Genomic DNA, 16,792 nt, shown 5'->3' with positions numbered 1-16,792 from the left:
GTACCACCAAGTGCGGTTGGGACTTTTTGAAGGAACATATATCTGGTGTGCCGTGCCGCTTTGATTGCGGTACAGCTCGCCGTGCGCTACAGGGCAGCCCGCGGCTTTCCACCGCAGTAACAGATGTCGCTGTCCATCCAAATATTGTAAAAAAAAAAAAAAAAAGGCCGCAGATCGTGCTGACCGAGGGTTAAACATAGAGAGTCAGATGTAATCACTCACTCAGTCTTTGCCAAACCACCCTGCGACCATTAATGACCTCCCATAATGATGCGTCAATGATGCACCACTTGAGGCTCCTCTCACTGGTGGCAGAATGACACACACTCTGCATGCTTTTATGAGAGTGTGACTATATAAAAGGTTCCTTAAGCCAAGATGGAAAAATGGGATGGAACACATGGATGCATGTGTGTGTGTGTGTGTGTGTGTGTGTGTGTGTGTGTGTGTGTGTGGCTGTCCCTTACACCACACTCATCCATCACTCCAGTCCGTCGCCACTTGGCCAGTTAATTACCTTTTCCTGTTCACTCACGCACACATAAAGAAAACAAGCCCCTTTCAGACTGTTTGGACAGACCTCATCTCCCCCCCCCCCCCCCCGCGCTCCCCCCCCTCCAACATCTCTCTCACTCTCTCTCTGCCTCCGCTCTGTGCCCAAGACAGCCGGATCCGTCGGGCCTTCATCGGGCCGTGGCCCCCCCGAGGTCAGGCTGTTGGGAGGTCCAGCTTGGACTGAACGCTGAGAGGATTTACTTCAACTTCAACAAGACTCCGGTTAACGCTGTGGCTCCCACAGAGAGAGCAAATGAGACATCCAAAGTCTCCTCGTTAGTGGGATCACTGCTCGGCTGCCTTTCTTTCACCTGGAATATTTCTTCCATTAGCCTGCCCGGTCGGTGCAGTAGCTGCTGTGGGGCTACGCTGTCCTCCCCCCTGGGGGGGACGCAGTGGTCTGTGGTCATGTACACTTTGCACCAACAATTGTGCACCTCGACTCGGAAATGGCTGATTTCTGGCTCAGGGGGGACGCTCTCTAAGGAAGCCTCTCCTCCAAACCCCAACCAGGCTCGGCTGTGGAAACGAACCAAAAAGGAGCACATGATAAAAAATTCAAAAGGCAAGCTGGAGAGCCAGGAGCCAGGTGTTGCTGTAACCTGCAGGTGAGAGCAAGGACAGAAGAGAGGAGGAAAATGTGGGGGGGGGGGGGGGGATGGGAAGTGGAAGGAAAGGTAAGAAATCATCTGGCACATTCTCAAAGAGCATGGCTGATGAGACGTATAGACGAGCGGTTGGTCCTCTCCTCTCAATCTGCTTATTTGGCAAAACACCATCACTGGTATTTTAAAAGCTAAAACGTAGCATTTTAAGACCAGAGCGAAAGAAATTCTCTCATTTGTGTGCAGTGTGAATCGGAATCGGTGCTCGGCATCCGTCTGTTGGAGCTTGTCGAGGGAATCTATTTTTGTCAAAGAGCCCACTCTGAAAACACTCAGTGGAGAAAAGAGGATCCTGCAACAACAGTTCCCTCAGCAGCCCCCACCACTACTTCACTAGTATTTCAAACCCCCATTCAGTCTCCTCGCCGTGATGACAGCCACCTGCTTCTCCGCCGCCTTCACTGACGTTTGTTCTCCGGGGGGGGGGGGGGGGGGCTTTTTTCGTTTGGACTGGGAGACGGAGCACTCCCAGTCCCCCCCCCCCCCCCCTCCTGCAGTTTTGTTTGCAGAGAAAACAAACTGCCTGCTGAAGCTGATCGCCATGGAAGGACTCCCCTCGGCGCCACGGGTGCGCCGTGCAGGTGGGCGCGCAAGGGGTTAATCATCAGACTAAAAACGCGAAGGGAGTCAGTGGTGCCCAAACAGAAGTAATTGCACGCGGTGCCCTCATCAACATCCTGCAGATTCCATAATGAAAAATAAATAATTAGACCGTTCTCAACTAACATGAGCAGAATGAATCATCTTCATCATCGGAATTGGGATACTTTTTCGTGCAGGTGGAATCTCGTGTATGGAGCGATCTGGAGCGACGGATTCCCCTTTGCGGATATCTCAATTTTCACTTTAGGCAAAGGCATTCAAACAAAAACGTCCCCCGAAAACAATGCGGCGCCAGCGTTGCGGGCGAAAGAATCAGTCTGGTGCAACAGCCTCGTGTAGGTGAGGCGCAGAGAGGGGGAGGGAAGGGGAGGGGGGGGGATGCTAATTCATCATGATGAAGATGCCATTACCATGCCAATGACTTCTCACAGAACACAATTATCACTATTAATAGAAATTTAAACCTCAGCCCAGGGCTTTCAGCCAGGAAGGGCTGTCTTAATAGGAAGCTGAAGTCTGTTTATGAGAACTAGTGGCTGAGAGGACTGCTAGATAAGCATTAACCATTATCTGGGTTTTGTTGTGGGGGGGCGGGGTGGGGGGGGGGGTTGTTCTTGCTAATTGAGATGTCTAGACATATTCAATTGAACATCAGCGAGATAAGGAAGAAGGCGGAACGATCTCGGTGGAGAATAGCGCGCACTAATCCACTTACTGAGTCCGAAGGATTTTCATTCACCATTGTAGAAAATGCTTGGCTTATCGAAATGTTTCCACGTGCACATTTTGCCACTTTGTCTTGCCGAAACAATGAGATCCTGCAAATGGCCTCTTGGCCCGCGACGAAAAGCAACTCCAACCATTTCACTTAACATTCAAATGAGTTGGTAGGGAGGACAGGTTGGGCCGAAGAATATTCACCTTTTTTTTCTGAAAGAAAAAAGTGCTTCATTTCAAAAATGTTTTCTGGCAAATTGAAAACCAGACTAACTTGGAAGGCGGAGCTTCAGTGGAGGCTTTGCATCCCATCCACCGCTGAGAACGAGACTCAGACTGCCAATCTAGACTTGTCTCAAGCCCGAACAAACGCGCAACAGGGGAACGAGTTACAAAACCGACTCTGTTCACATGACAGGGACGCCAACTCGGGGGGGCAAGGACATTGCCGCTGTCGTTTTACATTGCAGAATGAAAAAATAACCTTGGAGTTGTTGGCAGGTTTGTAGAGTTCCGTCTTGAATTGTTCTCATCACATTGTTCGGGTGGGGGGGATTTTGGGGGGGGGGGGGGTGGGAGGGGATCTGGCGGCTCGTATTGAATGTCAAAACACAGGAGAGCTGAGTGAGAGAGCTGAGGAATTCGTCGTGGCGGAGAAACGAGGAGTCTGGAGAGAAAAGGAAGCTGCCGGGTGAAGCTCACGGTAGCTGCAGGTTCACAGCTGAGTTGCGCGTTTGAAGTGACACTGCAAGGATGGCTCGTGTCAAACAAAGTTAATGTGGAGAGCTTATGTCTGCAATGAGGTTTGTATTTTTGGCTCAAGGGCACGATGGCATTCATCTCAGTCTGTCTGTCTAAGTGAGCCCCGACTGATGCGCCTTAACGGCACTTAAGAGCATGAGAAACGCCGAGTTAAGATCACTTAAATAAGCGGTACGGTTTGCAGCAGATGGGTGCGGGCTAATGGATCTTTTATATATTCAAGAGAGGAGAATGGAAAGTTGGCAGGTACGTCGCTAGGTTGAGGTGAAAGATTTTTATGCATGACTCCAAACCCTTTCTATTTTTAATTTCAAGTGACAAGTAAACTAACAAGCTATTACATCAGACTGAATCACATGCTACATCTGTGCTTTTTTTTCAGCTACACACACACACACACACATATGTCACATGTAAAGTAGGTCTGGGGATGCAGAAGCATGCCCGGTCCATGCCCTGAGTTTGATTGTGGGACTGAGGGGGTCAAAGGGTAGCTAATTGCGTGACTCGTGGAGGTCAGAGTCGGTGTGGCCTTCTGCCAAAGCACCGCGCCACCATCTGATGGTCTGTCAAGAAAGACAAATGAACTCCGACCAGCCTGCCGATGACAGCGGCCTCAGTCAACGAGCACGCGCCGTTTCTTAATCTGGGTCAGGGGGGGGCGGGGGGGGAAAGGAGCAGGCCGCTGCTGCCGCTCTAGACGCTACGTGCCGAAGGAGCCATCCCCGGTGTTTACCTGTCAGGTCTCGCATTCGGTTACTCATCAGAGGCGCAAAAAAAGAAGAAGAAAAAAATGTACTCCCCCGTGAGGTCCAACTTGGTAACTGGAACACCGGTAAGGAATAGACGTTGTGGTCACTCATGCCTCAAAAAAAAAGGGAACTGCTCCGTGCAATCCGGTGAGTCTAACGATGGCATTCCTGTGCAAGCATCTCTCTCTTTTAATAGACACCATAAAAGGCTAAAGTCAGCGCCGCCTTCCAACCCCTGGAATTCCACACCAGAGTAACTCTCAGTTTTAAACAGTGACTCCCGGAGCGCAGCAGGGAGGATAGATGTGCTATCATTTTTCAACAGCCAATAATTAGCTGCCTCCCTGATCAGCTGCTCGTGCAGCCTGCCTGTCCATGCCTTCTCATTTAGCCCTATCACAGCCGACTGCGGGGCTTTTTCACCTGCCACGCCGCCAGCAGCGGGCCGCCTAAACCACGCCGACTCTACTGTCTGGAATGTACTCAAAGTTACACCCCATAAAAGAGCCTTTTAACTGGTCTAATGTGTGTGTGTGTGTGTGTGTGTGTGTGTGTGCAATCCTCTTGTAAAGAACGAACAAATATCACACGACGACCCCGGCCTGGCGGAAAAAGGTATTGTGATGGAGGTCCAGGGATCATCCAAAGAAAAGGAGTGTCTCGCTTTCATGATTAACCAAAACGTCAAAAAGGATTTCCCTTCCAAAACAGAGGCCACATTCCGTGCGAGGCTGCCAGCCAAAAGGGACGCGTCTGGATGGGACGTCTCCCTTTGCTCCCTTCTGTTTCTCCCTCTGCGGCTCCTGCGCTGTTTTTTGGAGACAGAAATGACCCAGTCCTGTGTCAACAGCTGGGGAAAGCATCCCTCGCTTGTGCTTTGTGAAAGTGATAAAAATAACACCACCAAGCATCCCGCGGTGGGTTACGCCCTGGACGGGTCTGTTGTTCCTGGCCAGGAGGGTCCCTGTCAGGCGGAGCTGGATCTCCAGCCAACGCCACATCAAGGCAGCACTTTCCTAACCTCCACTTTTTTTCGCCCATGTCTCTTCCTGTTTTGACAGGAAGCAGGAGACGATAACACAGCCGCACAAACAAGCAGGGCTCGCCTCCGACCTGCTGCCCGGCCCGAGGCCCCCGCGCGGCGCTCTGTTTTCTTATAGGCCGCCTCGTGTCCAAACATATCAAAAATAGCACATTCACTTTCTTGTAAAAACACACACACACACACACCGTGACGCTGTGACGCAAGGGTTAAGCACCTGACACACACACACGATTCGCACACCTGTCTTCCTGCCGGGCTCGAGTAACCTTTCAAGATACTGGCACTGGTCGTGCACTTCTTGGCGGGCTCCTGGCGGGCTCCTGGCGGGCTCCTGGCAGCGCGCCGCACAGGACGCAAAGAAACGGGGCGATCAAAATTTGAGTGGTCGTCCAAACAGGGCACCCGAACATACACCTGGGAGGCCGAGCGGAGCGGCGATGTCGATACCCAGCAGGCCGGAGGAAGGGTGGGGAGCGTCGGCGGGGGCCCGAGGGGAGGTGTGGACGGGGTTTTTTTTTTTTTTTGGTCTCTTGTCCGGGGGGGGGGGGGCTCTTTTTGGAATGCGAGGCCTTTCATGTCGTCAGGAAGCGCACCGTCGTGAGACACAACAAGCGGAGTGAGGGGGCCATTAGAGGGGCTTTGTTGACGGCGAGAGAAGCTCAAAGGAACGGGACACTTCGATTGCCCTCTCTGATCCCCCCCCCCCCCCCCCCCCCCACTACCAGCCTTTGTTTATGAGCTAATTAAGCATTGTTCAGCCGCCGCGGGGGCCTTGAGCCCTCCGTCCCCGCAGCGACACCGTGACTTTGAATGGCTACTGTAGTGCTTTTACGGCACCCTCTATAACTTAACAACTCCAGCGAGAATCACCTTTGTAAATACCTTCCAGCGTGGGAACCTACCCCGCTGCTGAAAACTGATCCGAGATGTGTATGCAAATGCAAAGGAGGGGTATAAGAAAACAGCCCCAAATAGGTTGAGTCTGAGAGGTCAAATCCAGTTCAAATGTGGTCTCCGGTGACCACTGCTGTGGGAGTTCAAGTGTGCGCTGGTTTCACCGCTCCATTGGGCGCCGCAGCCCAAACAGCCTCCCACTAACAAAGAGATTAAGACATAAATGCCCAGCGTGGGATGAGGGGAGGACGAGGGGTCAGTGCACGGACAGAAGGGGGAGGAGGAGGAGGGTAGCGGCCGGGCTAGATGGAGGTGGTAATGACCGTTAGACGGCCGTGAATACAGTGAAGGAATCCTCTAACTGACAGCAGGTTTATTTATTTATTTATCAGAGATTTTATCAGAGATACTTTTTTGCCCCGTGTATCACCACTGCTGGAGACGCCTCCGCATGTCCTCATAGTCCGCCAAGGGCCTCTTTCTCTGAAAACGCAGAACCATAAACTAGGCTTTAGGGGCAGGATCAGAGAAGAAAAAAAATCATGATTGATACATGTACAAGCCCAAATAAAAAAAGATTCATTAAAGATGCGGATCAAGTGAATTACAACACAGCATCTCATGAAGTCAGGGCAAAGGTCAGCATTGCTTCGTAGGAATAAGGCCTCCCCTGGAAACCAGCACATTGCTTGAACCTCAAACTGAAGCGGACACAAACTGGGGGGGGGGGGTTGGACCCAGCGAGGGGTCAGCGGACTGAACACAACACCTATGAAGCTATGCAGGAATCCACCAAGGCCAAAGACACAGGTGAGCTCCCCCGAGAGTCTCTTCTCACAGAGGGGGGGGTGAGGAGCATTTCAAAGTAAAAGTACAGTTAAAGTGATACAGTTTGTTAGTGTTTTAGTCATGGTATAGTCTGAAGAGGTGTGTCTTGAGTTTTCGGCAGAAGATGTAAGGCTCTCTGCGGTCCTGATGTCATCAGAGAGCTCATTCCACCATCTGGGAGCCAGGACAGCAAAGAGTCGCCATCTCGCCGAGTGCCTTTCTCTCAGAGAGGGAGGAACAAGCAGCTTGGCAGATGCAGGGCGGACCACAAATCCTGAATAACATTTTAGACATTTATAGCAGTAAAACAAAAGCTAATATGCACCGTGTTGACTTAAACGCCTCTGAGAGAAGCAGTTAAGCGCATAAAATACAAATAAACGCCAGCATGCAGGAACAAAATATTAGCTGACAGCAGCTAAAAGAGATGAGTGAGAAAACAAGGCAATCGAACTGCATTCAGTTGAGCCAAAGGGACAAATCTATGAATACCCGCGTACACACACACACACACTGTAAACACACATGCCTTGCAGACTTGTTCTCACCTCACGCTTAGCTGGGGGTCTGCCTCACACGGCGGCCCCTATACAGCGAGGATGGCTGTGCCTTTTACGGGCGCCGCTGAGCCGATAGCGATACGGCAAACACAGAGGATGGAGAGGCAGTTTGGGGCTCGTAAACAGAGAGGTTTACGTTTAAGTGCCCCGACACACACCAAGGAGATAAAACAGCCCAGAGCTCTTCAGCGGAGAGAGTGACATCATAAAATAGAGCGGCAGTAACAAGAGGGGAAGCATAAAGGACGGACGTATTAACGGGAGTCGGATCATGGGAGCAGGCAGAGGGGAAGGTTTACTAAAGGCAGCGCTGCACGTATCTGCTGATGATGACAAAAAGCAAGGCCCGATGTAAAACTTTGATCAACTTTGAGGAGATTTTACAAGCTTTCTGTCGTTTGTATGACTCTGCCGAGCAGATCATTGGATAAAAAAAGACCTTTAAAGGAAGGATGTCAGTTACTTGAGGCCATAGAGTTTAGCAAGGAAGGGGCGTAAAGTCAAGCCGTGTGAAAGTAGGAGAAAGTCTTATTAAATCTAAAAGGAAAAGACCTTGCCTGCCAGTCACATAAAAAAAACACTGCTATTGTATCTTAGTGTACTTCTTTCTGGGCAAAATCCATTATGAAAATCCATAGAGCGCCGGTTGACCTTTAACGATGTTCCGCCTTTTGAGAAACACGGCTCTCCGTCGGATTAAAAACAACTTAGCTGCCATTTTTGTAAAATGCATTGCTATGCCATTTCCTTCCAAATGTCAGCAGGCTAATTTATAATCAAGTCATTCAATAATGGAAGAAAAATGAATGCTGTGCTACAACACTACGTCTAGGGTTCAATACTTTGGTGCCAAACAGACCTATCTTGATACAAAATATATCATAATATATCCTGTTTTCTGGTAACTCAGTAACTAAATATTCTCTATGAAATAACTACATGAAATGAAATAATACAAATGAATAAAAGTGAGTGTAGAGGAAGAAATATTTCAGCTACACTGACTACATGCCCACAAATGCAAAAGTAATTAAATAGACAATCGTTGGATTTAACTACACTATTTACAGGTATGTGCTCGTTATTATCCATTTAGACAACTTAATTGATTAATTGCTCAATTGATGATATTAAATGATTGCCTAGCCAAGCAACTACAAGCACAAAACCCTGTGCAAGTCCACAGTGGTGATGTTCGGGCTAAAGGGAGCTTGTATTCTTTTTCCTCTCAAGCCAAACGCGCCTGGCACCAGAGTGATGGCGCCGGAGAGTCACCTTCTCCATCACCTTCTCCATTCACCGGACCACCACCGGGCCTGCGTTTTATAGAACTCCTCCTGTAATAATGCAATCATAAATTGGTGGCAGTTAAGTTCAGAAAGATGGATGACTTCTGCGGTAAAGTGGAAAGGATGGAGGGACTCTGAATGTGCTGCGTCTCTCTCTTTTTCCTCCGGTACTTACACGCACGTTCACACATCATCAATACACGCACTCATCCTGCCTCACAGAGCTGGACACTCAAGCATGAAATGAACATGAGCAGCGTGAACTTTGACTGGCGTTTTTCACACCGCGGGCGGGATTTATGGAGCACTATATACGTATCAGAGTGAGCTCCTGGCAATAAAGAACGGCCCAACGTGTAGCTGGGGAAGCCCGTAGGAAAGGGTGAACATAACCCAACTACCAATCACAACACAGCCCGTCATAATCCATCTGCTGTTACACAAACGCAAATAGAGCAACAACGGGATGCATGCAAACGCTCTACCACACATGTATATTTATACACGTGTATATGTACATATAAATATGACGTGAAAGCACACTGGTGCATTCGCACAGCAGCTGCACAGATGAATGTTGGTGGTCATCAAATTACCCCCCCGAGTAGTTATAGATAATCACTTTTTTCATAATGGGCTGATTATGACGGCCCCAGGGCCTCTGCCAGAGCTCGCATGCGTTGTTTTGCCGTGTCTTTCGGATTTCATTTTTGTACAAACATCCACAAACACTTGTTGTCGAAGAGGCCATCTTCGTGACCCGGTGGTTCGGCAGGAGCTGCCAAAGAGGGAAAACAGACAAAGCCAATGTCAGGTCCACTCCCCCCACGGATCCCGTGTTTGCCGGGAGCGAGGGAGCCACGCCCCCCAAACGGCCCCGGAGTTTGCTGTCTGCAGATCCATCTTGGCAAGGACACACAGCCCTGGCATTCCCTTTCAGCGCATTGCTCTAAGCCAGGCGATTTGTCTGCTACCACACGGCCTGCTGTCAATTGGACGCTTTTTATGGAGCCAGCGGGAGATTACCTCCAACTCGGCGCTCCTCGCTGTCTGCGTGCCGTCTTGAAAATGTATCTCAACAACTATGTTTTTTTTTTTTTTCAATACTCCGAATCCGACTCGATAATGGACCGCTTTCTGCCCCCCCTGGATCATGCGCGTCTCACTTGGCCATGACATATGGAGCCGGGCAGAGGGAGCGCCGAGTGCATAAAACAAACATACATTCGCACATACCCAGAATCCCACCAACTCAAACACACACACACACACACACACAGACACACACACAAAGCGGCTTGCCCTAAATGAACAAGTCAAACTGATTAATTCCCACGGGTTGCACTTCTTGTTGTATTTGTGTTGTTTGCTCGTTGACATTTGTGCCCGTTGTGGCTCCGTTGTCACGCTCTGCAGACCGGGGCTGTGCTGTGACACATCACCCTGCCAGCCTGGACAGCACGGCCATTGTTTCATTTCAGTCTGGCTCACTGTGACACATGATCCCTCACCAAACAGCGGCGAACCCATTCCGACAAGTGCCATTATGGACTCAATCATTCTTCAAATGCACAAACAATGGGAGTGCACCTGAAGGATACATGCGTTGTCACAATCCCAGCATTATCTGTTGCTTTAATTCATAAGGAAAATATCTGATAACGCAAAACCAGGCCTCGGGTTTTGATGCCTGACGTCTGAATGAAAAACGACTGTGACCAACTCAAAATGAGCACACATTACATAATTAACAGCTAGAATCTCCTTCCAAAAGGAGCCTACCAGCACTGAAAAGAACACATAGATCCTTTTTAAAAACCTGTAGTGCTTAAGCAAAACCTGGGCTAGTCTTTATGCTCTACTAAGCAAACTTCCATCTTTTTATTTAATTATAATAGTGCCGTGCCGTTTCTATGAGACAGGGCATGTAACAGGCCATTTGCAGAGATTTAAGAACAGTTAAGACATTCGAGGAATGAGAGAGACACTGCCACTTTCATAATAACTAAAGGCAGGCAAAGCGTCTAAGCAGCTTTAAATTGCTCTTCTCACCTTGACGGGTAACTGGGGGAACATCTGGATGGTGCACTACGGCGGCACGCGGCCCCACCGGGAAGAGCCAGATGGCCAGAGGAGGACACATTTAGGTAAACTCTGTGCATCTGCGTGTCGGTGTCTGAGCTCACGCGTGTGCACGCGCTCGTGCACGTAGATTGCGTTGGTGTAAGTGGGCATCTGCTGAGGAGCCTCAGTCAGTTCCTGTTTGATCTTGCCGGGCCGTGGATCTGCTCCACGTGAGGAATGGCAGTTATTCCAGGTGGAGAATTCCCTGCTTCTCCCCCTTCTGACAGATTTCTGCTGTGTGCTTTTGATGAAGGGCTTTGAGCATCAGAGTTTCCATCAGACCCATCGACCCTTGCATCTGCGCACCCTGGACCCATTTCCTGCACTTTGCCTCGTGGCAATTTGCCGTCGGAATTGCGGTAAGTAGCCGGAGCGGCGAGGCAACAATTGGGGTCAATTGACTGAGATCACTGAAGCAAAGATGTAGATGAAACTACAGTGGGCGTAGTGGAGATGTGGCATTCATTCCAGAGCGGAGGGTTAGAAAAAAACAAGATTTCTGGACAGTGAATGTCAGCTACTTTGAAAAATACGGGACCAGCTGTGAAAATCTGAGGGCAGGAAAGTAAACGAGAAACTCTTTGCGCTCCGTTAACTACTGGCGGAGTTGTTCCACATTTAAAGCACTGTGACTATAAAGGAGATGACGGAGAGGACCAATCATTTCCTGCAGTACTTGAACTGAAAACCAGAGTCCTCCCTTCTGTGTCCACTGTGCACCGTAATACACCGCTGAGCGGTAAGCACAGCTCGGTGGGGATTCAACATTTTGAATGCTACTCGTAATTGACATTGGAGTTTTATACAGCTACCAAATGATAAGGCGATTCTATGGAAGCAGGGAAAAATGCTTGAATGTTAAAAATACATTCTGTCTACTGAAAGGATAAACTAAACAGATTTCAGTACTTGGAAGCCATTCATACACTTCTATGTGCTGTCCCCGGCCACAACAGCAGGTTGAAAAGCAGCAGAAATACAATGCAATGCCAATGTGTCACATGAATAGGAACCCCCCCCCCCTGCAGCGAACCTGGCAGCGTACACCTGTTCCGGGCCGGGTCGGCACCCTCTGAAACCTCAACCCACCATTAGGGGCTGGAGGAGCCGGGCAGAAAGGTCAGAGGTCCGTCAACAAAGGAGAAGCAGTAGTCGGGTGGGTGGGTCTGCAGCCAATCAGCATGTACACAGCAGGGACGGAAACAAACGTACAGTATTGTATCAATAAATGATCATTTATTTGCCACCAAGTCAAACCGATTCCGAGGTGCTGGACTTTTTTGGACTCGGGGAAACGTCTGGTGCCAGACGTGGATGATTCATTTTCTTTCCTTCGTTTTGCTTCGGGAAGCAAAACACGATTTGACACATTTACTAATAACCGCGCACGTAGGGTGGATCAGAGGTCAAATGACGCACAAAGCAGAAACAAATCAAACACTAATCCAAAGGAGTCGTACCAGAGAATTACTGGTACTATAATTTATGAATTCACGTGAAAACGGCTGGCAAAAAAGGCTTCATGGAACCAATTAATTCCCGCAGAAGGACACACCGTCCATAATGGGCTGGGGCGCACGGTGCATTCATCATTAGCTGCTGGTCGGCTCAGTCTCTAAGATTTAACTTCATTAAAACCTTCATCTCCACTGTGACCTGGTCCTGAATGCAGTTTCCCCACATGCCAAGGGGGGGGGGGGGGGGGGGGGCAAAGGTCAACTGATAGGTAAGTTCTGGCTGCAACTGACCTCCGCCTCCGAGGGCTCAGCTTAATCCGAATGTTCAAGCCCTCGCAGGCCTGCAGGACGTTCTGTGTTAATCAGTCGGTGAACTGGCCGAGCAGACAAGGTCCAAGAGGGCTTGTATGTTCATGGGCCGAAGAATTTATGAGCGGGTTTTTTAGCTCCGCTGACTTTATTACTGACCTGCAGTCTCTGCAGCATTCCGAAACCCCAATGTGTCTGCACTAGAGCTCGTGGCTTGACTATTGATCCAACCTTCAGTTCCAGCAGTAGAAAGACGTGCTTTATGTATTGCCTTAAGGGTGACCCATGTGAATTAGCTTAAAGTTTCATTATATTTGCTTATTCGCTTTCTTGCAGAGAAAATTAGGACTGATACTCTCATCGCTGAACTCAGCTCATAAAACCGATGACCGAAAAGTGTCCTTTTTACTGTTTGCTTTGCTTTGTTGTACTGATAAAACATTTAGGACGTGTGCTCATTACTGAGCTTAGGAGGTTCGGTCACAGCGAGGCTACTGTGGCTGTTTCCCCCTATTACTTGTTTTTATGCTAATGTCTCCAGCTACATTTAAACCGTACAGAGTTTGCAGGAAAGTGAATCACCACATTTCCCAAAGTATTTTTGCAAAAACTTAAAAATATTCTTTGAACAGCAGATGCGGCCCTTTAGCATTTTCTTGTTGGCTCCTTCTGTGTCGTCTCTCAAGTGGATCAGCAAATTCAATTATGGCCTTTTTAGCCTTTCCAACAAAAAAACCAAAAAAACACATATCAAGTGACAGAGTTTCTGACTAAGCTGTGACTGAGGAGCTTAAGCTGCAGCCACAGGCGAAGGAATTATAGTCCTCACAGGTCACAAGGGCCGCGGGCTTCTGCCTCCGGACGAGCCTAATCGTCTCTTGTTGTCGATGACACTAAACTTTTGTCATGAGACGGTTGAGCCACTTCTCATTGAGGTATCAACCGCTCGTGGTGTCAGAGACTTACAAAAAACGCAGGTAAGAGCAAGCGTGCATGGAGCTGGATCTAATCCACATGCCCCTGATTACGGCGTGAAGTGTTTTTTCCTCAAGTCTCTCTCATTCCTCGCACACGCCGCTGTGTCCAGCCACAATAAACACAGCGTGCAATTATTGAATCCAAGACTGTCTGCTGTTCACTAGGCGTAGGTTTTAATTTTGCAAATGAAGTAGGTGAATTCCCTCGATTAGATTCAGTCTGAGGGTTGTCAGCGTATCTGTTCTCTCTGCCTTGCTTTTGGCAAAGGGCTTTTTTTTAATCATCTGTTGTCAGAGTAACAATAAAATGTGGGACTCAAGGGTGGTAGCTCAAGGACATCAATTGAACAAAGGTAATTCGGGGTTGAGCCCTTCAAAGTGATGTCGTAAAATATTAATAATTAGAAAATCATTGCAAATGAAGTGCAATAAAGGGCAATATTAGTTGCATGCATAGTTTGGAATTGTTTCAAAGCGTCAAACAGCTAACAGGTCCGTGTGCACTATGGCTCTTGAAATGAGGAAGGCACTTAAGAGTTAGGAAGTATGGAAAATATTTAAGTGCTGCCGGTGGATGTGGATGTTTACAGAAATTTTTATTTTTATTTTTTCAAGTATCATAACGCCGGCCAATCTCTCTGCAAAACATTTACTGTGGTTGCCATGGTTCCCTCATCAATATCTAGGCTACAGTGTGGAGGGAAAAAGGCCTTAACTTTTCTTTATTTTCAGACTTGCAGGACAGAGCATGACCAAGTTCCTGTAAACCCAAACAGGAAAACACAAAAGCTGTCTGGGAGGGCTTCAGTGTGTGTGTGTGTGTGTGTGTGTGTGTGTGTGTGTGCGTGTGTGAACTTTCCCTGCTGTACATTTCATTTAGAACAGCACATTCTCTCTACCCAAACACTCTTCCTTGAATTTTCATCCACTCGCTACTACTATGTGCAAACAATAAGTCTGTAAGGGAGGGGGGGGGAGTGCGTCTGGGGACCGAGCCGACTTCCTCTCCGCAAGAAAGAAAACCGCGGCGGCCGGCGGATGGGGAGGGAGGGGAAGTGCGACTTTGGGTAAACAGTCTCTCCGCTCTCGTTCTTTTGTTTTTCCCATGGCAGACACAACACTGGCCCGAGCGCTTGCAGGTATCCCGATCCCCGGCCTCTCCGGCGGGCCACCTGAGTCACCGCGTTGACCTTTTTCTCTCCAAGAAGGAAGCAATTTGGAAGCGATCATCCGTGAACCACCTCCATCCTATGAGGCCCAACAGGTGGGCAGCCCAAGCTCACAAAGACAATGGGTTCATTATGCTTCCCAACCATAACTCTGGTACAATAAAGAGCACCCTGCCATCACTGTTTGTCACCCCAAAATTAAAGCCCAATTTATCCATCAACAAGAGCAAAACAGGGGGGTAGAGGGTGGGTGTGTGTGGGGGGGGCAGGGGCACCTGGTGAAAGCCACAGAGCAGTGCTGAAGGGTCCCACACTAAAAAGGGGAGGTCAGTTCCCATGGCAGGTGATGGCCGTTAGGGGGGTGGGCATGATGTGTTTACCTGATACCTGAACATTGATCTGATAGGCTTAGAACAAAGATTAGACCACACATGCAGACGCCTGAAGCGGAGAGGTCAGGTGCTTTAGAAATGCCCCCCCCTTGTCACTTGTCTCCCTGTTCCCGTATATGAACATCGGGTGCTGTGCGATTCGGGGTGAAAGCTTAAAAGAGCCGTAATCCAACCCAACTGTTGGACTCTCTCTCTCTCTCTCTCTCTCTAAAGCGGGACCATAAAGGAGAACCGACCCGAGGGCCAACCCGGGCCGCCACAACAACAGCAGTCTCGGGGCCTATATTTAACAGTGGTGGGAACTGTGGGAGCAGCCGTACAGGAACACTTTCAATGCAAAGCAAAGGTCGACCAGGACTTAACTTCCTCTCCAGTCTCCGACGTGAAACAGCTCGCTCATTTCAGCCCCCCCTCACACACACATACACCCCACGCACACCCCAAACACACACACGCACACACACACAACAAAATAAAGCAATATGCATTGTTAAACCAAACAATGGGCCACTTTCAAAGTCTCAAAGGCTCCCATTTTCACATCCAAGGCCAGCATTTGAAGTCAGGCGTGCAATAAATAACTTTACAAGTGTATGGCGGGAGCTTTCTTGGTACAATTATAAACCATAAAGAGGATTGAATTTCATTGTCCATAGATATCAGCATTGGGAGCAGGTGCGGGTGAACAAAGAAAAGACAACAAGTGCTACACAAAAGTCGCAGCAGCTCATGTGACAATCTCACATCTTCTTAACGAGACCCTCTGCGAAATAGCCACGCAGCTTGGGTGACGTCAGCGTTCTAAACTTTAAGGTGCGACCTGTTGCAAAACTGAGATCGGCCTAAAAAAAGAGAGGTTGAAACAAACGTTTTTTTTGTACACCAACCTTCAGTGAATTGAGGTCCGCCAGGGCCAGCGCCTGCCTCTTCAGCTCCGAGACTCTCTTTCGACATTGCTGGCACCGTTCCCCCTTCTCCTCGGACTCGGGGATGGAAACTGACCCGGCGCCCTCGGGGGGAGGCCGGTTACTGCACCGCGCGTCCTCCGCAGAGTGGAGCCGTCTCCTGGGGGTCACCGGAGACTCTCCGCTCGGACAGCCCTCCACCTTCAGTGTGAGGGGGGGGGGGGGGTTGGTTAGGTTAGGTTAGGTTAGGTTCGACTGCGAAGCAACAACAACAACAGGGTTCACACCTGCGGCGCGTCAAGGTGTGAGAGGGAAAGTGCGTCTAGATGCACAGAGCACCTGTCTCCACGCGCGCGACGCCGAGAGGCGCGTTTTTTTCTGCTTTTGAGGAGGAAAACGACACAACCTTAAAGTGTTATAAGTCAGACACTCACAGCGGACATGCGGTAGTTGGGGGGGTCCCCTCCATCGGGGGCCGAATGGCACCCAGTTGAGCTCATTCTCCAGGACCGAGGTGGACACCTTTTCAAAAGGGGAACGTCTTCGTCGAAACGCCAAATTCACAAGGCGGGGCAGTGCCACGCGCGGGACGGTAGACCCGACTGAGGGCTACCGGTCATCTGGCGCACCGCGCTGGACCAGTAAGCTGCTGGCCGAAAGGCAACTGGTGAGTGTGTGCCATGAGTTTACAGCGCAGGAGTTTTGGGCTGAGGAGGTGCGCGAGAGGCGGTGTTACTCCTGGAATGGGAGGGCTGAAGAAAACTTTTTTTTTTTCTGAGGAGGAGGGGG

The 16,792-nt window shown here is 49.4% G+C and overlaps 1 protein-coding gene across 1 annotated transcript in view; it reads right to left on the bottom strand.

The window, feature by feature from the left end:
* kif26ab (kinesin family member 26Ab) overlaps nucleotides 1-16,561 on the bottom strand; it is a 58,907-nt gene extending 42,346 nt beyond the window's left edge. The window contains exons 1-2 of the mRNA XM_037486889.2: nucleotides 16,438-16,561; nucleotides 15,986-16,204 (exon numbers count right to left, since the gene is read on the bottom strand). Of these exons, the coding sequence (XP_037342786.2) occupies nucleotides 15,986-16,204; nucleotides 16,438-16,503 (285 nt within the window). The 5' untranslated portion in view covers nucleotides 16,504-16,561. The remainder of the gene's footprint in view (nucleotides 1-15,985; nucleotides 16,205-16,437) is intronic.
* Nucleotides 16,562-16,792: the final 231 nt, after the last annotated feature.

Source organism: Pungitius pungitius, chromosome 14 (assembly GCF_949316345.1).
Source record: "Pungitius pungitius chromosome 14, fPunPun2.1, whole genome shotgun sequence".
In the NCBI taxonomy this organism is placed as follows: Eukaryota; Metazoa; Chordata; class Actinopteri; order Perciformes; family Gasterosteidae; genus Pungitius; species Pungitius pungitius.
Note: the sequence above shows the minus strand (reverse complement) of the source record. Positions and strands in the feature narration are given on the sequence as shown.